Source organism: Castor canadensis, chromosome 4, assembly GCF_047511655.1.
Source record: "Castor canadensis chromosome 4, mCasCan1.hap1v2, whole genome shotgun sequence".
NCBI lineage: Eukaryota > Metazoa > Chordata > Mammalia > Rodentia > Castoridae > Castor > Castor canadensis.
In genome coordinates this window covers 131,158,951-131,183,554 of record NC_133389.1, presented here as the reverse complement: position 1 = coordinate 131,183,554, position 24,604 = coordinate 131,158,951, and the positions used below count along the sequence as shown (strand labels likewise).

The following is a 24,604-nucleotide window of genomic DNA, read 5'->3' as shown; positions in this document are numbered from 1 at the left end:
GTAATTCTGTGTAGAATACTTTCTGCTTTAGAAAAGACAAGTATAAGTTAACACCTACATATATTTAGTTAAAGAGGTATTATTTGCAACGTGTCAGAGAACTAAAGTTTGATGACTCTTCTCGGCAGGCGTCTATTCAGTAATTGCTAGACTGGAGCCCAGAGGTGAAGCCCGGAGCACAGCAGAGCTGTACCTAACAACTAAAGGTGGGGGACCCCAAATTCACACCACGCTGCAATCTTGAAAGCAAGTAGCCTGCCCAGACAGTTCTAAATACAAAAATTTCTTTTTTTCTTTTGCAGAAATCAAACTTGAACTGAAGCCTCCTGGTAAGTTTTTGGTTTTTTTTCCCCTTAATTCTTTTACAATAAATTCAACAAAATTTTGTAAATAACAGAAGCCAAACTAAGATATATAAAAGCATCATTTCTCTTTTCAGTAAAATACCTGTCAGTAAAATAATAAAACATTTAACTTTATGACTTTGGGAAATTAGAGCTAATACAGTCTCATTTGACTGATGTCTATGATTACACTAAATGGTGTGGCTATAGGATGAAACAAATTTTCCCAGGAAATAAACTTGCCTATCTGGTTGTTTACAAAAGAATATTAATATCTTTGTGTCTGTATATTTGATTGTGCTGTTTGGAAATGTCAGATAACCAGACACACTTTAGCTGTTAATCTGTGTTCTCAGTTTCTCTCTGCTCATCATCACATGTCCCTTTCCAGACATTCCTGACTCTAGAGTTCCCATCCCAACCATGCCTATTAGAGCCGTCCCACCAGAAGGTAAGACCCAACACTTCATACCTGAGCTTGGAGCATCAACCTTCAGCATCAGTCTCCAGTGTACATTTAGACACCAAAGCAAAACTGTGGCTACAGTTATAAGTACATGCTGCCTTTATTTGTTCTGACTGATGAATTATATCATTATGCCTTTGCAGTTCTGAAAGAAATGCACAAGACTTTTCATTATATTTCACATAAAACAGGAAACCAAACCATTTTTCTTATACAAGCTAACATTTATTTCCTTCAGAAATTCCTCCTGCGGTCATCCCTCCTATCCCTCTTTTGCTACCATTACCTGAAGAAAAGAAGCCACCAGCAAAACGTATTGAAGGTACTGTATGTCATATACCTAAATGTCAAAATAGTTTCATTGTGTGAACAGAAAGTGTTTCTTAGTATACACATTCGCCCTCTAGTGTTCAGGAAGTTGAATTGCCTTCAAAATGTTAATTATTCCAAATATTAACTGACTGTATAAAACATTTGCATAAAAGCCTGAAACATCATCAAATAAATAAAATACTATGCTTAGTATTAAAATGTTTTATTTTAATAGAATCACTTAAACATTAATGAAAACTGTGTTTCATATTTTCCTAATATGTATAAAAACAACAAAAAATATTTCTAATGCAGCTTATGGAAATGCAGCCTATTTCTGATGCAGCTTATGGAAAAATACTACTTTATAGTCAAATTGAAAATTATAGCTTGTTTTTTTCCTCAATTATAATTTTAAATACTCTTTAAAATTTGCTTCCTTGTTTAAAAAATATGATTTAGAATCTCTTTGGGTCTTTTTTGTGAATTTTATTAGGAACCATGATCAAGTAACAGCAGCAAAAAATAAGACTCCTACAACATATGTCATAGATAAACTTTAATTTTACTAAGCCATTTGCTATTCTTCCTCATAAAAAATTTGATGTTCATACCTATGTGGAACAAAGATGAAAATATGCACATTTTCTATTTATGATATCGCTTAGATTTGCTCCCCATCTGCTGAAAATTTTAATTCTCAGCACGTACAAAATCAGTGATGATGTAAGATCATAGTACATATTCTATCCCTCTAAAACCTTATTTTTCTTTCTAGTCCCAGACCTTTTTTAAGTTATCCTATTCATACTGTCTTGTTATCATCAACATCCAAAAAAATATTTCAATAAATTTCCTGGTTTCCTGGAAACACTTTAGTTACTTACATCTGACATCTATTTTTCTTAGTGAGCAAAAAAGCTGTGAAGAAGGATACCAAAAAAGTTGTTGCAAAGCCCAAGGAAGAGGCGCCACCACCTGAAGGTACTGTGACTAGTTGATTGAAAAGTGTGGTCTTAATGTTTTTCTCTTGGCTAAAAAATTTAAATCCTAAGTGGTAAAGAGAGGAGGAAGCATAAGTACTCAGAGTCACAAAATGGCCACTTCATCCTCCGTTATCTTCTTTGGCTGAGTCTCCAATCACCCTGTGCCTCTGCCTGTGCATGGCAGTAATGCAAGACTGGACAGTTCTTGTTATCTCTGGCTGGTGATTTAAAGGAGACCTGGCTCTCTAGTCCTACATATGGTCTTGACCATCTCCTCCCAATAAGAGATCAAAGGCTGGGGTTAGTTTTAAGAGGCTGCTCAGACCCAACTCAGGATCCTCCCTGGTTTTCGTAAAATAAATGTCAGTATTTGCAGAAAACACACACACACACACACACACACACACACACACACACTTTTACAGAAAGATCAATACAATTCATTTTAATTTTTAACACATCCTGAAAGATTTTGGAGAAGACAACTGGGTAACTAAGTTTAAACAAATACATTTACTCCATAGGCCTGAGATTAGATACAGTAACCTCCTAGGAGGAGAATACAGGGGCACAAAACACCATTTGTCACTCAGACTTTTCTGAGTGGTCATTTGTGAAATGTTATAGAATAAGATGTGTTATCCATCAAAAAGCATGGGTATTTCATGAAATTTGTAGTTAATAATTGAATTTAAAAAACATTTTTAGCATTGAACATATTGAGTGAGCATTTCCTTCATAATTTCTATAAATATAAATTATTTTAAATAAACCTAAACTAGAATCAAAAGTCGGTCATTGTGCATTGTTGCTAATCTGGGATGGCATAACATTTCTAATTAGCTAGACCAGGACATTATCGAGGTGTATGATGATCCCTAGAAGGCAGTATGTTAGTAGTGGCTATACACCGTACAAAAGACTGTGGATAATACACAGGATTAGTAACTTTCAAACATCACATAACCTAAAAATAAACATCAATTTTATGTTTTTGAAGTCCCAGAGGTTGCCAAGAAGCCCCCACCTCCTACTACCTTGATTCCAGCAAAAGGTAAATAAAAAGAACCTATTAAATATTTTTATTCTGTTTATTCCTTAGATTTGCATTTCTGCTATTCATTCTTACCTATAAATACTAGGCTTTAAATACTAGATTATAGTTGTAGAATCTCCTCTGCCATATTAAAGCAAGTGCCAGAAACAATGGCTGTTTTATTGTTCCTTAATGCTCAGGCCCCTCTGTACAGTGGCCACAGGGAGAGAAGCAGTGAGGCCTAAAAAGGGAGAAAGGCTGTCTCTCAGTTCTTTAAATATAGTCAACACAAATGTTAAGGATGATGGAAATAAAGGTAGCCTTAAAGGTTTTCTTAAATCTGTTATATAAAAACAATGAAATGACTGGCTTAATTTAAAACATTGCCTTTATTAAACTGACTAGCAGGTCATGTTCAACAGTCAAAAATGTATATTCAGGTGGCCTCGCCTCAATTATGGTTCAAAGCCAACCTGGGGGAAAAATATTTGCAAGATCTTATTTCAAAGAATAAACTGAGCATAATGGTACATTCCTATAATCCCAGTTTTATGAGAGGTGTGGGTAGGGGATGATAATCCCAGGCTAGCCTGGGAAAAATAATGAGACCCTATCTGAAAAACTAATTGAAAAGCAAAAAAAAAAAAAAAAAAAGTACACTAAAAAAGTAATGTATTTGCAGGAATAATTGGAAACTTAAATAAAAATTAAGTGCAGAAACATTAAATATAAATTCCATAAAATTATCAAATCTTAAAATGTTCCATGAGTTCTATGAACTGGAGCTCCAATAGAATTTATGTCTATTTGATATTATTTATTGAATCCAAGTTTTTAACACAAAAAAATCCTCAAATCAAGAGTACATTGCATCTTGATACTATTTTTATTAGCATATATTAATTGCTATTATTAATAATATATGCTATTATTAGCATATATTAATTGCTAATATGTAATACAAAGGGGTCTCAGACTTGTGGTATTTCCAGGCATGCATATATAATGTACTTTGATCATATTCATCCCCTCTCTGATTCTTTCTTATCACCCTTTTACACTTTCTAATGGGTTTCATTATTCTATTTCCATATATAATGACCTCAGTTATATTCATTGACACTCTGTATTGTGTTCCATAGTCAATGAAAATTTAAATAGAACCAAAACCAAGAAAAATATAAATTTTCAATATAATACTGAGATCTGAGATACTTGATATTGTTTGACTATACAGATTCTCACTTAGTAAAGCAGTAGAAAGGGAGTGGGCGGGGGGAAGGGGGGAGAAATGACCCAAACATTGTATGCACATATGAATAAAGAAATTTTAAAAAATAAATAAAGCAGTTGAATGGATGTAATTAATATGATAATATAATCTTTCCTTCCTTTTTTTTTTTTTACAGCTCCTGAAATTATTGATGTATCCTCTAAGGCTGAAGAAGTAAAAATAACTACCATAACTAGAAAGAAAGAGGTTCAGAAAGAAAAAGAAGCTGTGTATGAGAAAAAGCAAGCAGTCTTTGAGAAGAAGGAAGTATACATAGAACCTTTGGAAGAGCCCTATGACGAACTAGAAGTAGAACCATACACAGAGTCATTTGAGGAACCCTATTATGAAGAACCAGATGAAGACTATGAAGAGATCAAGGTTGAAGCTAAAAGGGAAGTTCATGAGGAATGGGAAGAAGACTTTGAGGAAGGTCAAGAATACTATGAAAGGGAAGAAGGTTATGATGAAGGGGAGGAAGAATGGGAAGAGACTTACCAAGAAAGAGAAATCATTCAAGTTCAAAAGGAGGTTCATGAAGGTATGCATAAATTGTGTGGCTTTATTTCCTTTTTCCTCAATTTTGCTCAGTTCATTATACCTTCAGTGCTATTAACATGACTTGCAGAGGATATGAAAGAGGTGAAATGATAATCTAGATTTTTTAAGGTTAAAAATGTTTAAAATTTTGATCTTCAAAAACAGTCACTTTCTTCAGAGTTCCTGTCATGCTTTGACATTATAAACTCAATCATTTAGTCCCAATAATAATAATACTAAATTCCAAGTGCTATTTTGTAATACAGAAGTTCAAACTTTTGCTGCCTCATTGCATCTCTATTTGTTCCTGTTTTAAAACTCGGCACTGGTAGTCATGCTAGCAATATGCTACCCACCATTCTTTGCACAATTTTATATTATTCTTAACTTAGGTGGTTTGTAATGAATAAAATCTATTAAAACTTACTGATTTAAGCATTCATACTTCTTCTCTATTTTTCTTGAAGAATTACATGAGAGGAAAATTCCAGCAAAAGTGCCTGAAAAGAAAGTACCACCTCCTAAAGGTATGTAATTGAAATTATTTACATAGATCAGAGTGTCAACATCATTATCATGGCTTATTTGGCAAAGATGTATGAAACACCAGTTCAATCCAATAGGCACAACTTCTTCTCTAAGCTTTATTGTATCCAGGAATTTTTTTCCTTAAGAATTTGATGCAAAAGGGTGCAAAGAATGTTATGGTAAATTTAAAATACAAGTAACCAAGACAATTTAAGCACAGAAATTTATACTTAAAGTTCAGCACAACAACTCTATCTCTCTCTAAAAAAATATTATACATATATACATATATGGGTGTGTGTAGAGAGTGATACAATTTTATTAGAAATTCTAAAAGTACTGCAATTTCTTTAAAATGCTTGCAGTTGTAAAGAAGCCAGTAGTTGAAAAAGTTGAAAAGACTTCTCGAAGAATGGAGGAAGAAACAGTCCAAGTCACCAAAGGTATATTATCATTTATACCATTTCTAGTAACATGCACACAAGTAATCTGTTTACTGACGTATAGTCACGTGTTATTTATATAGTAGTCATCTAAATTAAGGTATTTTAAACTTTTGTGCAAAGCAATATCCATCACAATACAAATATATTTGTACATATTTTTAAAGTACCTGAAGTTTCTAAGAAGATTGTACCACAAAAACCTTCCCGGACTCCAGTACAGGAAGAAATTATTGAAGTGAAAGGTATACATCTTTGTCTTTCAGTTACAAACTTCACACATTTTTATTTATACATATCCACATGCATATGTTGATTGGTAACTGATTCATAGACCACCACCAACGACAGCACATTTTTATATACTACCAAATTTATGTTGAGTGTCCCGTAACTTAAGTAAATAATAATACTTTCTATTTTTGTTTTTAGTTATGCTTAAAAATTACTTTTTTATTTAAGGAGGTTTGGTGTTTAATGAGTAGTCTTCTAACTTTACTACACAATGCATTCATTGTGTTTAATATTCCCCATCCTCTATTTTATATGAATGAACCCTAATGGATTTGGAAAAGTGACACATTGTGTGTGAAGAAGTTGTGTCTATTTGATTCTCATTTAATAATTTTTGATAAAGGCTGCATGGGTTGTTTGTTCCAATAGATCAAAATATGACTTGTTTCCTTATCAATACTAAATTTGTTCTCACGTTGTCATATTAACCTATTCAATTTGTGTTTAAAGACTTAAATACAGCATACCATGTATTTGCTTCATGTGATGTCTTGCCCTAGAAAAAGAAATACTAATGTGAAATACTCTCTTTAAAGTACCAGCCGTGCATACAAAGAAGATGGTTATTTCAGAAGAAAAGATGTTCTTTGCTTCACACACAGAGGAGGAGGTGTCAGTCACAGGTATATGACAAATATGAGTTTGGGGGCTCAAATGGAAGATCTTTAGATAGATTTTTTATCTCTATTCTTATCCAATTTATGATCACTTAAGCATTTTTGTCTCCTTGTAATTCTCTTACCTTTTTCACTTCATGTTTGTCTCTGTTTTAATTTTTATTTTGTTATTCTTTGTAAATTACAATTGTCATGCAAACAAGACCTGCCAATAATTGAAATGTACATTTTTTAAAGTCCCTGAGGTACAGAAGAAAACTGTTACTGAAGAGAAAATTCACGTTGCTGTTTCCAAAAAGATTGAGCCACCACCTAAAGGTATTAGTAATTCATTCTAAGTTTAAGACCTTTATAAAGCTGCTGTAAATTCCTTAGTAAACACTTGACCATATTAATATTAAATGAGTTGGTCACATAGTCAACAAACTGATACCCACAATGCACAAAGGGCACAATCGGAAGACCAAAAGGAAGGTACGGGAGAGAGGAATGAAAATATGAGGCTCTATTCTCTGTATCGATGAGCTTAAAATCTAGTGACCATTATATTTGGAGATCCAGTGTCGTAGAGCCCATTTACACTATCTCACCAGAGCCTACATTTAAATTTTCAAGAATTTTGCTAGCCAGTGGTTTAATACCACCATTAAAAGTTAAGTTATGGGGCTGAGAGTGTGGCAGAATGGCTGCTTAGTGAGTACAAGACCCTGAGTTCAAACCCCAATACCGAAAAAAAAAAACCCTAAAAGTTAAGTTATGTAAGTTTACAATTAGGTAAACCATATTAAAAACATGCTAATAAATTTTCAAAACTCACTACTTCCCCCATTTTATTGCATTTTACCACCATCAGTGTTTCTCGGGTGGTTTGCGTCTACTGTCTGTGTGGTAGAAATACTATATAATGATGACCTACTGCTCATCTGTTCCCAACTCCAAGACAAGGAAGTCACCCACATAGCCAGGGTGGTAATATTTACACCACTGCAGAAATCAGAACATAGAATAACTGCTGTGGACCAAGCCTCTACCTGCCCTCTCCCAAATAAATTGTTAAACATTTATGACGTAAGGAATATTTAAGATAAACTAATGCAATTATTCTCATGCAACTGGCTTTTAAAGGAAGTAAAATTGCTAAAAAGTTACTGATGTTCATCAAAAGCTCGTTTCTGAAGAGCAAGCCCTGGCACCTCTGAAGCAGGGATGCTCTCATCTGTTCCTGAGAAAGGAGGCTTCTGCAGTTAAAAATGACAAATGTGATCGTCACCTTTTCTAACTAGCCTTCAGCCATCTCCACTTACCATGGTTTCCAGTGCATGATTTTCTCACATTCACTCAGCATAAAGAGGGAATGTCTACTCTTCAATTCCAAGTCTACAAGAATGCTCGCCTTCCCAAAATGCACACTTTCTCAAACATGGCATATTTCTTTTAAAGTTCCTGAGCCACCTAGGAAACCAGTTCCAGAAGAAGTAGTCCCTGTTCCCATTCCTAAAAAGGTGGAGCCCCCAGCAGCCAAAGGTAGAATAATATTTTTTGAAAGAGTAATTTTTACCTTTGATCTTGTGTCTTTTGTCTCTGAGGCTTGTGTATTAACAAAATAGCAACAGCAAACCATCTGCTATATATTTAATTCTGTGTATGTTGATTTCATTAATTGGTGGCAATGTGTTCTACAAGTAGCAGTAGTAATTTTAGATGCCACACCATCCTGTGTCTTTGCTTCATGTAAGATGTGTAATGTCTACATGGTGTTGAATTTAGCATTCCTTTTTATCACAAGTAGAGCATATTAAATTACTTCTTAATTCTTAAACTCTTACTGAGAATGTATGCTTTAATGTAATCTTAAGTGTCTCAGAAGGAAACTATAAAATTCAACATTGTTTCAACAATGGTATCTTTAAAGTTCCTGAGGTTCCCAAGAAACCTGTGCCAGAGGAGAAAAAGCCAGTTCCTGTACCCAAGAAGAAAGAAGCTGTGGCTCCTCCAAAAGGTACACAGAATTGACAGTGGGGAGAACCTTTGCCCAGATGCCAGCTCTTTGCTTTGCACAGTCTTCACCTGCACCATACTATCCAAGTCTCTCTCTGTCACATGGTCCTTGTGTTTTTAATGTTTACCCCCTTGGGACTGAATTCCTGATATATACTTTATGCCACTGAATATTCTTAAGGCACCACCAAAAAGTGTTATTAAAAGAAGTTACTATGTCAGGCTGCCATCTTAAACTTCTAATATCTTCCCTCTTTTACAGAAAAAAGAAAGTTTTGTGAAACATGTCTTCTACAGATATGTTTCTAGAGAACAAAAAATCTCTTCCACCCCTCGTATATGTGCCTTCTTCATGAAAACACTAATGAGTTAGGAAGAGATGGAGGCAGGCAAGGACAACTGGTGTGTTTGGCAGAAGTGAATGTCAACTAGACAGAGACGAACACAATGTGCTAGTTATGATGTACCCCTCATAATGGCAGAGTCTTCAGCAGAGGGGAACACAGGGTTTGACTTTAACTTCACCATGTTTCTTGAGACATTAATTGAATTTCATTATTTCCATAAATATTACAATTATACAGTTAGCTAGTTTTGGATTCAAACATGCACTGAAGTCTATCACCAATTCCTTACTTTGGTTTTTTTGTTGTTGTTCGTTTATTTGTCTGTTTGTTAGTTTTGGAGGGTGATAAAAGACACTATTAAGGCAATGATGGCACATCTGTGCATAGCTTGTCAATTATTGAGAAATTTGGCAAAAATTTAATATTCAGGAAAAAGCATACTTGCTGAAATTTTGAATAATATTCCTTTTAACCTGAACTTCCAATGTTTTTATTTTATTCCTGAATCAAATCTGCTTCTCTTTCTAAAACTTGACTCTTTCAGAATTCTGGGCCATTTTTTTAAAAATAAAATAACTGAAAATGATTTTTTATTATCTAATTCTTAAATACAAAGGTCATATTAGTCAATCTAATACCAACATCAAATTTACTTGGGTTACTCCTGAAGGAGAAACAAAGGCATTTCATTTGTTTATAAAAATGTATTCTATTCTATTCATAACATGTATATATGTATAAATAATGCTTGTATATAGAACATGACATATACATATGCAAATGCACACCTATATGAGTATACCAAGATATTACAAATGCAAGCATATAGGTGCACAGTTTCCCAAAAGGTGCAATATCTTATTTGAAATAAGCACAGTTATTGTCAATAATGCGTGCTGTTAAAATTCATCTTCCAATTTAAAAGTCGGCATAATCAATGATTATCATAGGTAAATTAAACCCACTATAAATATTTTTTGGGTAAGAGACTGTCTTCAAAACTACAGAGCCTTGGCCCAGGGGCAGTGGTACATGCCTCTAATCCCAGCTACTTGGGAAGCAGAGATAGGAGAACAGGAAAAATTAGCATGAGACCCTATCTGAGAAATCAAGCCAAAAGCAAAAGGATTGCGAGTGTGTCTCAAGTGGTAGAGCACTTGCTCTGAGTTAAATTCCCAGACCACAAAACCTATAGCCTCTTAGAGAAAAGTTCATATGTACATACCCATGAAATTTTGCACATAGAACTCCCCAAAGCCATTGATCATATTGAAAGACCTGTTCTCAATCAGGTATTTCCTGAATTTTGAATACACTACAGGTGATCGAAACCAAAAATTCAGAACGGGAAAGGAGTTTGTTATATAGGTACAACTATTCTAACTTCTTAGTTTTAGTCTGAAGAGTCTTCAAATCTATTGTAATTATGTATAATTATGTACCACATTTCTCAAAACAAAGTATAAAAAGGTTTTTCTATATACTTTATTCACATTCTATGCTATTGGCATAATTCCTGACTGATCTGCTTTCATCAGAATCATACCAATATAAGTAACTTCTCTACAAACTTTCTATACACATAATTCATTTTTAGTTACCTAAATGTCTCTAAAACTTTATTTTTTGACATTTATTATATTGTAATATAATAACATTGTAGTTAACTTTTCTGCATTATTTTGCTGATGCATACATAATCCAAAACATTAATGAACCACACAGAGATTTGTGGATGTGCCTGTGTCCATTCATAGAAGTGAAATGTGTCTGAACTAACATACTATTTTAAAACTTTAAGTCCCAGAGGTGCCAAAGAAACCTGTCCCTGAAGAAAAGATTCCTGTCCCTGTGGCAAAGAAAAAGGAAGCACCCCCAGCTAAAGGTAGGGTGACTTGCTTAGTTATAGAGCCTCATTTGTATGTTTGAGTGTAAAACATTTATGTTTATCTGTTACTTGAGTTTGTTTTGTTCAAAAAATGAGTGTTTTATGGTGACTGAGAATTCAACAAAAGTGTCCACCTGTCTACTTGCTTATAAAACAACTATGTATTAGCTACTTTGGAAAACATAAAAGACAATTATAAAAATGTCTTTTCAAGTTCCTGAAGTACAGAAGAGAGTTATCACAGAAGAGAAAGTAACCATCATTACTCAAAGAGAGGAATCCCCGCCACCAGCAGGTACTTAATCCCATCTCCATGAAATACCGCTCTCTTTCCTTCAGGCTTCTTTAATGGCATGTTCTCTTTACTGGCCTGCCAGTTCTATGTTTCTCATTTGCTTTGCCTGTTTGAGATTTTTTAAATGAAATACTATTCTTTAAGTGCCAGAAATACCAAAGAAGAAAGTTCCCGAAGAAAAAAGGCCCATTCCTCTGAAAGAGGAAGAAGCTCCACCACCAAAAGGTATTGTCATTTTGTCTTTCCGAGAACCAGCGTTCTGTAACAATGCTGCGAAGCAAATGATGATGTTGTCAGTTGTCTGACGGGAGTGCCTGGGGGTGTGTATCTGTGCTTTGTGGGGGGCCTCAGTAAGATAACACTGAAGCTCTAAATGTACTTAATGTTTCTAAAGTGCCAGTGCCACCCAAGAAACCTGTCCCAGAGGAGAAAGTTCCAGTGCCCGTTCCTGTGGCTAAGAAAGCTCCTCCTCCCCGAGGTAGGATTTGTCTTAGTCCTCTGGCAGAAATCTTTCAGTGTGTGAATTCTTGCTTTGTGTGGTCCACTCTCTTCCTGTACCGACCATTTGTCTTGCTTTTAAGAGACTTTTGTGTGCATATATTTGTATGTAACTTCTTTTCCCACTTTGCTAAAGAAAATGGTATACTGTGCAAATCTTCCCAAGTGCTAGAGAAAGAGAATTGCTGTACTTCTTCATTTTTAAACTTCAACTTTAATGCTTTTTTTTAAAAGCTGAAGTTTCTAAGAAAACACTTGTAGAAGAAAAAAGATTTGTTGCTGAAGAAAAGCTATCCGTTGCAGTACCCCAGAGGGTGGAACTCATGCGGCATGAAGGTATATAATTGGAAGTGAGGGGAGGAATAAGTTTGTATGTTTCCTCTGTCTTTTCTTCTTTCTAGATGTCATTGTTTACCATAGCACTCGACCTTGTCAGTTACTTCCCCTTGTTTTGGTATTGGAATGTATCTACCTGGAACTGTCTGGTGTCCACATTGATCTTGATGCATTCTAAGAAAATGAATAGGATGCTGAAACTGATCGTTGTGAAAACTGACAACACTTGGATTTCCCTCTCAGTCTTGGGCTCTACTGACCCTCGTCTTAAATCAGCTCTCTCTTTCTTGTGGTGAAGAAGAGCTAGGCCCTAAGCAGATAAAAGAACCTTATCCTTCTATAGTGAACATATAACCATTATCAGTATGTTAACATGTTGAATTTAAATCAGATCTTACCTTTTAACATATTCACAGAGGAGGAATGGAGTTATTCTGAAGAAGAAGAGAGGGTATCTGTTTCGGTTTATAGAGAAAAGGAACGAGAGGAGGAGGGAGCAGAGGTCACAGAATATGAAGGTAAACAACACAAACAAAATGGTGATCTGTAGTCTTGAGATGTTCTCTTTCATAGATTGCATATTAAGCTAATGAAAAATGACATGAATTCAGTGATCACCTACTGGCCTTATGAGCTGTGTCTTGTGATCAAAACACAAGACTCTGGAGTATTGCATAAAGTAGATCCAACTTATTTCTTGTCCAACTTTTCCTTGGTCAACTGGGGAGGGAAGGCTTCATTTTTGTTTATAACTAATAGGAGCAGTTATCACTATATCCATATACCTTTTCATGAGACAGGACTTGGCTTTAGTGTGGTAAGTTGGCATAAACTTCACCTTGGTATTATAACATATAAACAGTATTTCTGAAACTTTGTTTAACCAGTCTACAGAATAAATATATTTTATATTACAATCCTACACACATCTATGTGTGTACATACACATGCATATCTGAAAGAAAACTTTTATAAAACAGTATTACCCTTATAAGTATGATACACTTTGATGTTTTCTATTACATTCTATTCATTAAAAATGCAAGTGATAACCTTTTAAATGGATTGCACAATTACTAATGTGTCCTGAATCAGTGTACAATTGAATAAGAAAATACATTACCTCATTACTTTCCAGAAATCAATGGCATATTTATGAGTCTAAAACACTGGACACAAAGGGCTTTCACATGTGGAAAAAACAATTCTATAGTATCTGTGACCTGACTAACTTGTTATTCAGATATTCCAACACCTACAATGCTAGTTGTCTACCCTTTCCTAAGGATTGAAACAACCAACTTTATTTCATTGGAATACCTTTTCAGTGAATTAAAGCACCAAGGTTTCCAGCTGAAATCCAACATTCTAGCTAAAGTTATACACCCAAAAGAATGTTCCTGAGAAAGTACTAATCCAGTTCTACTTTAAAGGGAAATAAGTGAGCTCCTTAACAGATTAAGTCTCTTTCCAATGAAAAGATAACTAGAATTTCAGTACCTTTAGATGCTCTCAAGTACTTTTCCGGCTAATAAAAGTTGGTTCTCCACACCCCCTTTCTCTATTTGGAAGAAAAGTCCATGAATTCCAGATTCACAATCTTACTAGATGGAATAGCTTAGAACAGAATAGGATGGGACATGGCTCCCAGGAGGAAGGCTACCAGTTCTGTTATGCTTCCTAGAAGAGTCCACATTGGTAGGCATAGATAGAAATCGGGTGGATTTGAAAAGGACCTCATCCTTTCTAAAATGTTTGAAAAACCAGACATAACACATATACAAGAAATTTTCTCATTGCATAGGCCTAGGGTGTTTTCAGTTTTTGACAGTATACCTTATAAATTTCCTTCAGTAATCCAAACTTAAAGGAAAGGCGTGAGAGACACTCTGTGATATTCTTATGTCTTCATTAAGCTGAAAAGATGGCCCGTTGGATTGACTTTTATTGTAAAGAGCATGTGTGTTTTTAACTAGACCTTCTATTCTATAGTTAACACTATATACATGTGCTCAAAAAGCACCTGTAGTCTCCTGCCTCTTCTGCTGTAGGTACCCCACAAAACTGGGGGCAAAACATGAAATGTCTTGAAATTTGATCTTAAATCTTCAATTATATGTTTCTGTTCTGTAACCCTCAAATCTAGAGTGTTAGGTTATTTTTTTAAATTGTCTTCAAATTCAGCCACTAGAATTGGTTTTTTGTCTTGTGCATGTTCTGTTATTCCTGTGTATATGAGCATTATTGTCTTTATATTACACTTAAACATTAAATTAATGAAACATAATTCTTTATTAGGGTATATCCTTTGGTTAAAATACTCTTTGGGTATATTAAATAGGAACAATCAAGGATTCAGCAAATATTAAACTTTTGGTATGTTAATTGCTCTTTGAATTGATAAGTTACAGCTAAAATTAAGCATGAAAAACACTACAATTTGTCTTCTTTAAAATTAATGTCGTTAAAGTGATGGAAGAGCCTGAGGAATATGTTGTAGAAGAAAAGCTGCACTTTATCTCTAAGAGAGTGGAAGCTGAACCAGCCATAGGTATACTAACTCTTATGTTAATTCTATCTTTACACTGGCATGTTGCATTCTTTACATTTTATTATAGCTAATTTACCAGCTGTATTGCAAGTATTAATAAATAGCATGGCTAAAAATGATGCCTTACATGTGTATTGAAAAGAATTCTGGACATTTTCTACAAGTATATTTTATAATCTTTTCAAGTGCCTGAGAAGCAAGAGAAGAAAATTATACCAAAGCCAAAAGTTCCTGCTAAAACTGAGGAGCCTCCACCAGCTAAAGGTATATCACTCAAAAAAATGCAATAGCATTTGTCTTTATCCAGATAGATGCCTCTAGCTTGTATCACTAAGGTTTTGTCAGCACGTACATCTGAACATTTTTATTGAGGATAGTCAATAATGTCTGTATCTGTGTTTAATCTTTTCAAAAAGCGATTGTAAACCCTCAAAGATGTCGTTCTCAATGTAACACAAACTAATATTCTTTAATCTTTCTAAAGTTCCTGAACCACCTAAGAAAATCATACCAGAAAAGAAAGTTCCTGCTCCAGTTCCTAAAAAGGAAAAAGTGCCACCAGCCAAAGGTATATTGGGTTTCATTTTATTCTTCAGTAATGCCTATTCTTTTTTAAAATCTCAAATTGATACATTCTTTGAATTTTTTGTAAGAATTTGTAAGAACTAGCAAGAAAATAAGTGGACCTTTGTTCAGTGTTTTTCGTATTATGTGCTTGACTATGTTGTATGATGTCTTTTAAGTGCCAGAAGAGCCGAAGAAACCAGTTGCAGAAAAAAAGGTTCCTCTAAAAGTGGTTGAGATAGAAGAACCTCTCCCAGCCAAAGGTAAACAAAACCCCCAGCACACACACACACACACACACACACACACACACACAAAGAGAAACTTAAAGTCTTGTCTCCTTCTCTGGCTGCTGTCCTATGGGTCACACTTTTTATATGTAAATTGTTGGTGTTTGTTGGTGACAATGCTGTATTATAGCCTTATCTTTGAGTGGAGTATTATTTACTTATGATGTTTACTTGTGAGTGTCTTGTAAATTCTTCTATTCTAAAATCACAGTTCTTTCTGGCTAATATATTTTTAAGAAATTTCACCTTAAATAACTTAACTCCCTAATCCTAAAATTATCTTTTAAGTGACTGAGAGGCACATGCAAATTACCCAGGAAGAAAAAGTTGTTGTTGCTGTAACTAAAAAAGAGGAGCCTCCAAGAAAGAAAGGTATATCAACCTTTCAACGTTCAAAGTACTGTCCTTGTCCTGTTCTCTTTATTAAGTACACTGGTTATGGATGTGGGGTTTTATGACCCTTGTCTTCCTTGTAACATGTTGTTTTATGTTTGAAATAAAGGAAATGTCAAGTCTCCTAGGTTTGGGCTGCTATATGTGCTATACGATTGTGGTTTGAATGAGGGAAACAATTCTTTAAAGTTAAATTTGTCTTTTAAGTGCCAGAGGAACCTAAGAGAGTTGTCCCAGAAGAAAAGTTCCCAAAACTCAAACCTAGAAGAGAGGAGGAACCACCAGCTAAAGGTACACTGACTCTTTAAAGAAATCAAAAAAGCATCTACATAATGAAACTAATCTAATAGAATTGGAATCATTAGAGAAAATAATTTAAATATGCATTAATAGAATTGGAATCATAAGAGAAATAATTTAAATATGCATTATAAAGTAATTAATATAAGTAAGCTATTCATATCACTTCAGAACTAAACATTCTGATTCCAGAAAGTACATTTTTTCTAAAACAATGTGAATCTTTCCCTAAACATGTATAGTTTTCTTTAAAATGTTTTTGTGATCTAATATGCATATTTGTCCATATATTAATCTGCCTAAATGCATATTTTATGTGGCAATCTTTAATAAAATTTGTAAGTTTTTTAAATCTTGAATTTTCTACATTATACTAACAGAGTTTATGAAAATGCCTTAGGATTAGGGTGAAAACACTATTCACGTAACACAAGTTTCTCTATAATGCACATACTTAGTTTGATAGTCATTGTTTCTGTTTCTGCTTGTCATTTTAACTCTTATCATACTACTTGATCTTCCTAAAGTATTCAGTATCTTTGAAGCATTAGTGGCTTAATAAAAAGTATTTGTAGATATATTAATTAGATTATGTTTATTTCAATTCCATTGATTTTTCTTGCCATTTAAATGAAAACATCAAATGAGTACCATTATGGTTGTTTTTGTCCTTGAATTGTCTATACAAAATTTCTCTTAACACAGACATTTCCAGAATCTTGCAATTTACTTTTAATTATTACTCTTTTAAAGTGGCTGAACTCAGAAAAAGAACTATTAAAGAAGAAAAGGTATCCATTGAAATTCCAAAGAAAGAACCTCGTCCCACTAAAGGTATATTGTGCTTTGATTAAATAACATAAAGCATGAAGCTATATGTCTCTTTGCTTTCTAGGTGCCAATTTGGCTCCTATATTTACTGGCTTACTGTTGACTTGAACATTTGAAGTCATAATTACTAATGTATATTCTATGATAACTTGACCAGCAAAGGACAGTCAGGGTCTTCCATAACCACTGCATGAGACCACTACAAAGGAATGAAATTTAAAAACACATTGTCACAAGCATCCCTGAGTGTGCTTCAAATGAAATGCTGCCTATGTCTATATTATTCTAGAAGTAATGGTAGCAGAAGAGAAAAAATGGTCATACACCCAAGAAGAAGAAATTGTTTCAGAGCAACGGGAAGAAGAATATGAGGACTATGAGAAATATGAAGGTTATGAGGATTATAAGGAATTTGAGGATTATGAACCTACAGAAGAATATGACCAATATGAAGACTATGAAGAACGCCAGTATGAACACTATGAAGAGTATGCAGAGCAGGAAGAATATGTCACAGGTATGAGCAAAACTGTAGACCCAAAACCACATTAAATAAGCACTGATTCGATTTGAGCAGGATAAAAAATTGAATGCTCAAACAGATTTGGAAAGAACTGTGTGTCATTTGACAAATTCAGAATATTTTTTTCTTGAATAACTTCTGGCAGAAAAAAAAAGTTTTTATGAGTTTTAGTTATTGTTAGGCTTTACTATCCTCTGGGTAGCTAAAAAAAGCTTGACAATGATTGATTCCAAAGTAAAGACAAAGTGCTGTGTCAAATGCATAAGCATATAGTTTTGGTTCCCAAACTCATTATTTTACTCAAAGAACAAAGTCCTACTGGAATTTTGAAATGAATCAATGTTATTTCACTTATTCACTTTTTGGTATTTTAGAACCTAATTTTGAGAATATTCTACATAGTTTTACAGATGGCATTAAAAACACTATTACAGGTAAAGGAGTTTATAGTCATGATTTTGTCTGTCTGAACTGAAGTAAGAATTTATGCAAGAGTTACGATTACCTAATTGAAGTAAATAACAAGGTAGAAGTGGTGATGTAATTATGTTTGGGTCTTTGAGAGCTTTTTCCACTTGGACGCATAATTCTTATGTCTAGAGGTTATGGTTGCACTATAGATAAAAGATCTATTATTTAAACTCTTTGATTGAAGTATTTCTGATTTGTGCTCTAAAGTCTAACCTTACATAACTTCTATGTACTTTTAAAGAACCTGAGAAGCCTATTCCAGTAAAACCTGTCCAAGAAGAACCAGTTCCTACAAAACCAAAGGCCCCACCAGCAAAAGGTAGAGTGAGAAAAACATCATCAGTTACGAGCACTTTGTTTCCTACATGTCTGTCCACAGTGAATACATGTTGACATGACAGTGTGCAAAAGCATGTGTCTGGGAATATTATGTTTTGTACTGTATTTCTTAACTTTTTGTTCTTACTAAGTCTTGAGAAATCTAGGTCAGGTTTTTAAATCTCTTAATTTAATATTTTAAAGTGTTGAAGAAAACTGTCCCTGAAGAAAAAGTACCTGTGCCCATTCCTAAGAAACTCAAACCACCACCACCCAAAGGTACATTACAAAGTAATAATTATCCCAAACGACTTTGTTACCTCTTCTGTAACCACATCTTACTGTCTCATGTGTTGTTCTCTGTTTTCACTGTTTTTACATTGTTCTACTCTTAATTGTTAATGTCAGTTTTTTGTGAATATTTATTCCATAGTATTCACAGGGTTGGTTTTCATGCTCTTTAATAATTAATATCTTTAAAGTGCCTGAAGAACCAAAGAAAGTTGTTGAAGAAAAAATTCATATTTCAATTACCAAACGTGAAAAACAGCAGGTGACTGAACCAGCTGCTAAAGGTATAATAAATTTCTTTCTAGATGGTGGTCTTTTATAATGTCTCTTTTGAAATTAATGTAGTTATGTTTTGATTTACTTTGTTATTTTTGTGTCTTTTAAATTAATTTTAGAGGGTGTTGAATGTTAAAAAAAACATACATATACAGAATAGGAAAATAATGGTACCTTAAAAAAGGAAAAATATTTCAAGATCTATCCAAAGCATCTTACACAATGGCTGTGCCCTGCTACATGGCTACAACATGTATAAAATAGAATGTTTTGACTTAAAAACAATAACCATGTGATATATTCCTGATATACTTAAATTGATGTAACGATATAACACCAAAGTTTGATAACTATTCATTCTAAAACCATAGTAAAGATTTAAAAAGAAAAAGCTAACTCAATGTTCAATTCTTCCTGCTTTATTCAAAGTATGAAGTAACTTCTTGAAATTACAGGAAGTATAATTATCCAGAAGTAAATTTTGCTTTTCTTTAAAGGATATTTCTTATAAGCAGAAGCACTTGAACATAAATATCATTTCATATTTGGGCTCTGCTACCTCACACTTACCTGAGTATGTCTCCCAATTTTCCTGTAAGTTTCACAATCATTTCCATGGAAAATATAGTTTCTTATGGATGAACAATTATGAACCTACAACATTAGGGAGAAATATAAAATTATTCTATCTGCTTAAAGTAAAACAAAACTAGCTTTGGCTGAGTGACCTGTTTCTGACATGAGATTTCATTATACTTACTATTTCAAGTGCCTATGAAGCCCAAGAAAATTGTCCCAGAAGTGAAAGTACCTGTCCCTAAAAAGGAAGTAGCAGCTCCTGTTAGAGGTATCTAATGATACTCGTTTTAATGTATTGTTTGTCTTCTTTGATGTTAAAGTCATGTTTAGTTCTGTATGTGAAGTTCTTTTGAGAGAAACACAAGCCTATTCTTTTGTTATAAATGGGCCTGTGTTTCCAAAATGTCTTGATTTTGTTGATTAACTGGAAAATGTCCAACTTAAAGATAATATCTTTAAAGTCCCAGAAGTACCTAAAAAACAAGAACCAGAAATGGTTGCCTTTGAAGAGGAGGTTGAAACCCATGTAGAAGAATATATTGTAGAAGAGGAGGAGGAGTACATTCATGAAGAGGAGGAATATATTCATGAAGAAGAGTACCACTATGAAGAGGAGTACCTTCATGAAGAAGAAGAGGAGCACATAACTGAGGAAGAAGTGGTGCCAGTGACACCAGTCAAAGGTACACGATGTCTCCCACAAAAGGATATGCTGCAGCATCTTTGGAGTTTGGGTATCTGATGTGGTCAAATTCTGGGGGTTGGTAGCACCAATTATCAATTCTGCTTCTTGTAGAAGCAGACATTTTTAGATGTTGAAGTATAATATCTGGAGGTGCTTTGCACATTTTATATCTTTTCTACAACATTTCCAAAATTCTTAATATCTTTAAAGTGCCAGAGGTACCCAAGAAACCAGTTCTAGAAGAGAAGAAACCTGTTCCTGTTCCCAAAAAGAAGGAAGCCCCACCAGCAAAAGGTATACAACCATTCACATGATGGGTATATAGGAGACTTAATATGCTTTTAAATAGTTAACTCTTACTGGCACCCACGGTGGCTCACACCTGTAATCCTAGCTACAGAGGAGGCAGAGATCAGGAGGATCCCGGTTTAAAGCCAGCATAGGTGATTGTTCACGAGACCCTATCTTGAAAATAACTAACCCAAAAATGGCTCATGGAGTGGCTTAAGGTGTAGACCCTGAGTTCAAGCCCCAGTACCGCAAAAAAAAAAAAAAAAAAAAGTTAACTTTCTTCTAACTAAAAACCTTGTGTATGTTTCTATCTATTGCTGAAAGCATTAAATGTGCTTTATGTAAGTGTTTATTATTCTAGTTATAACTTAACAATAAATAATATCTTTAAAGTGCCCGAAGTTCCTAAGAAGCCAGAAGAGAAAGTTCCTGTGCCTAGTCCTAAAAAAGAGAAGGCCCCACCAACTAAAGGTACATCTCTTTACAACCCATCAGTGGAATCCTGTAGCAGTTTACCCACATAGAGTTATTTGGTGAGCCCTCACAGTCCTTTCCCCATGGCAATATTAATAATATTGTCTTGCCAAGACAATAACCACTCAGTGGTCACAGCAGTAGGTTACCATGTATTCATCTCTGAATTTCACCGTCAAAGCATGCTTCTGCTTAATGCTAGGCTCCTCCTCTTTAATGGAAAATTCTTAGTGTAAAATAAGTCTACAATATCAAAATGGCCAAAGCCATTATTTACAGGCCTTTTGTGTTGTCTTTATCAACAGTCCCTGTTCATTCAGTGTGTTTACTTTAACTTTGTGTATTTCCTGTCTTTTGTGCCTATGATTATTTTCCATCTTAAAGTGAAATTGTGTAATATCTGCAATGCTTCAATGAAGACCTTAAATTGCTAGATTCCTATCTGTTGCTGAGAAATGTGACATTAACTTTATTTGATGTCTTTAAAGTTCCTGAAGTGCTCAAGAAACCTATACCAGAGGAGAAAGTACCAGTACCTGTTCCCAAAAAGGTGGAAGCTCCACCAGCCAAAGGTACATAAACTTTGCAATGTTACAAAATTTTTATTTCATATTTTCATAGGAATAAAAATTAATTGGTTCATGAAGGATACAACACTTTAATACCATTTCTTTATAGAAAACAAATTTTTTTGTTATACTTTTATTACCTTACCTTAATTTTTATGAAACTATGCTTGGACTCAACATTTGTATGTTGTATAAAATTTTTCTCTAAATCATTTTTTTAAAGTGCCAGAGGTACCCAAGAAGCCTGTGCCTGAGAAGAAGGTGCCAGTTCCTGCTCCTAAGAAAGTAGAAGCTCCACCTGCAAAAGGTACATCATCTCATCTCTTTAAAGTACCTGGGGAGAAACCTCACAGTTATGTATATTCATTTACAAATTTTCCCATAATATACATGTTTTTTAAAGTGTCTTGTTAAAAATATGTCAGATATTTTGTGACTTTTTCATATCTATGGCTGTAAGACATTGTAAAGAGACATATTCTTAAAGTCAAATAATATCTTTAAAGTACCAGAGGTGCCCAAGAAACTCATCCCAGAAGAAAAGAAACCAACAACTGTTCTGAAAAAAATGGAAGTACCACCTTCCAAAGGTACATTCATCTCTAACAGAACCAGGGCATAAAGGCATATTAACTGGTGTTTACAGCCTCACTAATTATAATCAATGCTTGATGATATGTATGTTGATGACAACTAATGCTCTATGATCACAGAATATTTGCTTTTCTTACTGTTCTCTTGTCTGAATATTTTAAATCAAAGTGATGCTTGTGCATTTGAATAAATATCTTTAAAGTGCCAAAGAAACGTGAAGCAGTCCCAGTTCCTGTAGCTCTACCTCGGGAAGAGGAAGTTCCATTTGAAGAAGAAATTGCTCCTGAAGAGGAAGTTCTACCAGAAGAAGAGGAAGTTCTACCTGAGGAAGAGGAAGTTCTACCTGAGGAAGAGGAAGTTCTACCTGAGGAAGAAGTTCTACCTGAGGAAGAGGAAGTTCCTCCTGAAGAAGAAGAATTTGAACCTGAGGAAGAAGAAGTTGTACCTGAAGAAATTCTTCCAGTAATTAAACCTAAGGTGCCAGTACCTGTACCAGGTATAGCAGCTCTTCTTGGAGTAAAGGCCTTTCTGTGTTGAATTCTGTCTTTCCATCCTTTTGTTTGTATTTAATTTTATTTATAATACTCTACTGTCTACCATCTAAATTTTAGAAAATATTCCCAACATGTCCTCTTATTATTGTGTGTCTTCTTTGGGTATCTGTACATTGTAAAAATCTGAATGTCTTCAGATTTTATGCTATGAAGTGTTGGATTGGTGGTGGTCTTATTTTCATGTATCTTTTTGTAATATGTACAATATTGTCTATGTGGTTTTTCGATGTCTTAAAAATGAAATGTTTTTTATGTGCCTCAAGTGCCAAAGAAAACTATACCTGAGAAGAAAGTGCCAGCTCCTGCTCCTAAAAAAGTGGAACCTCCACCACCTCCTAAAGGTATATCTCCCCAAAGCCAATACACATTCTTCACCCATCACTTTACCAGATGAACTGAACTTTGTTTCAGAAAAAATTAGTTATAAAATAGACAGCCACATTCTTTCTTCTAGAAATGTTCGGGACACTGATAGCCATTTCTTTTCATTGAATGCTTTGCATCCAATACATATTCAAGAACAAAGGTGAAAGGAAGTATTGTTCCAAAATTGCCACAAGTTCTACCTGATTTTCTGTAATTTTTATTAAATAGCATAATTGTTCATGTAGGTATTTTACAAAGCTAAATTATCTATAGAAAAAAAATACCTGAACAAGAGTTCTTAAATTTCATCCTTTACTCATTTTAAAGTGCCTTAAAAGAAAGATTAATATATTTATCAAGACATTGAATAATAGTTTATGTCTTTTGATTGTATATATACATATGTAAGTAGCAGCCCAACAGGTATTGATTTTAGCCTTGGCTTTGTACCTTGCTGCATTGCCTTGTAAAAGTCCTTTAACCAGACTAAGCCTCAATTTCCTTTCCCTTAAAATAGGGATATAAATGAGCTCTAGTGAACTCAGGTATTATTGCAACGATAAAGTAAGACATAAAAGTAATCTAATATTGAATGAATAGAATCCAGATTTAACATATTAAATCAGGTCACTGTATAGTACATACTCAATATATTTATGTCTTAAAACACAATAGCATCTTCTACAAAAGGTCATGGCACCACTGTATAAAATAAGCCCAACTTTTCTACCAACCTATGTAGCTATATAATCAATGAAATGGAAAGTCTGGTCCTTGATTGGATATCAAGGATTCAGAAATATTTTATAGATAGTGATTTAATAAATCATTAATAAGATTTAAACAGATGACATATTAGCATCCCTCCTCAGATGATCAAATACATTGCTGATCCCTTGCTCTATAAATCCTAATCACATTGTACTATTGGGGCCCCCAACTTGCATTACTTCCCTAACCTAAGTGACTGGTCTTTCCATACATGGACTTCTTGGTTTCTCTCTTTCTTGTTCTTCAAAATAAATTCTTATGAAATGATATCTTTAAAGTGCCTGAAGTCAAGAAAAAAGTGCCAGAGAAGAAAGTGGTTGTTCCCAAGAAAGAGGAAGCTCATCCTGCCACAGGTATTGCTGTTCTCAAGAACATGAGACACTGCCATGTCTTTCTTTCTCCCATCAAAGTCAAAACATCCTTGTTTAGTATTTATTAATGCAACATATTATTGCTGTGTCTATTGTCTGTGTGTTTGTGAAACTGAAATTATAAATATCTTTAAAGTGCCCGTGGTACCTAAGAAACCTGAACCAGAAAAGAAGGTGCTTCCTCCTAGTGTTAAGAAGCCAGCAGCTCCTCCAGCCAAAGGTACATCATCTCTGACAGGGATGCATTTGCTGCACCCGTGTTGAACTGTGGTCTCATCCACCTAAGACATTCAACATAAATGTTTGCAATCTGTGGTCTGTTATTGGCATTTGTCACTTGT

The 24,604-nt window shown here is 34.3% G+C and overlaps 1 protein-coding gene across 2 annotated transcripts in view; it reads left to right on the top strand.

Moving 5' to 3' along the window:
• Positions 1–24,604, top strand: part of Ttn (titin) — a 270,679-nt gene that overhangs the window by 105,801 nt on the left and 140,274 nt on the right. For both annotated transcript variants that reach the window (XM_074071183.1, XM_074071182.1), the window contains 42 exons: positions 129–206; positions 303–329; positions 736–795; positions 1,049–1,132; positions 2,032–2,106; positions 3,109–3,162; positions 4,554–4,958; positions 5,425–5,484; positions 5,851–5,928; positions 6,096–6,173; positions 6,759–6,845; positions 7,077–7,157; positions 8,280–8,363; positions 8,752–8,838; positions 10,986–11,069; positions 11,287–11,367; positions 11,512–11,592; positions 11,762–11,845; positions 12,100–12,201; positions 12,618–12,719; positions 14,672–14,752; positions 14,939–15,016; positions 15,237–15,320; positions 15,496–15,579; positions 15,895–15,978; positions 16,207–16,290; positions 17,053–17,133; positions 17,420–17,647; positions 18,366–18,443; positions 18,647–18,721; positions 18,925–19,017; positions 19,779–19,856; positions 20,050–20,271; positions 20,484–20,567; positions 20,958–21,035; positions 21,527–21,610; positions 21,831–21,914; positions 22,114–22,197; positions 22,404–22,697; positions 23,019–23,096; positions 24,171–24,245; positions 24,400–24,483. In XM_074071183.1, coding sequence (XP_073927284.1) covers positions 129–206; positions 303–329; positions 736–795; positions 1,049–1,132; positions 2,032–2,106; positions 3,109–3,162; positions 4,554–4,958; positions 5,425–5,484; positions 5,851–5,928; positions 6,096–6,173; positions 6,759–6,845; positions 7,077–7,157; positions 8,280–8,363; positions 8,752–8,838; positions 10,986–11,069; positions 11,287–11,367; positions 11,512–11,592; positions 11,762–11,845; positions 12,100–12,201; positions 12,618–12,719; positions 14,672–14,752; positions 14,939–15,016; positions 15,237–15,320; positions 15,496–15,579; positions 15,895–15,978; positions 16,207–16,290; positions 17,053–17,133; positions 17,420–17,647; positions 18,366–18,443; positions 18,647–18,721; positions 18,925–19,017; positions 19,779–19,856; positions 20,050–20,271; positions 20,484–20,567; positions 20,958–21,035; positions 21,527–21,610; positions 21,831–21,914; positions 22,114–22,197; positions 22,404–22,697; positions 23,019–23,096; positions 24,171–24,245; positions 24,400–24,483 — 4,167 coding nt within the window. The remainder of the gene's footprint in view (positions 1–128; positions 207–302; positions 330–735; positions 796–1,048; positions 1,133–2,031; positions 2,107–3,108; positions 3,163–4,553; positions 4,959–5,424; positions 5,485–5,850; positions 5,929–6,095; positions 6,174–6,758; positions 6,846–7,076; positions 7,158–8,279; positions 8,364–8,751; positions 8,839–10,985; positions 11,070–11,286; positions 11,368–11,511; positions 11,593–11,761; positions 11,846–12,099; positions 12,202–12,617; positions 12,720–14,671; positions 14,753–14,938; positions 15,017–15,236; positions 15,321–15,495; positions 15,580–15,894; positions 15,979–16,206; positions 16,291–17,052; positions 17,134–17,419; positions 17,648–18,365; positions 18,444–18,646; positions 18,722–18,924; positions 19,018–19,778; positions 19,857–20,049; positions 20,272–20,483; positions 20,568–20,957; positions 21,036–21,526; positions 21,611–21,830; positions 21,915–22,113; positions 22,198–22,403; positions 22,698–23,018; positions 23,097–24,170; positions 24,246–24,399; positions 24,484–24,604) is intronic.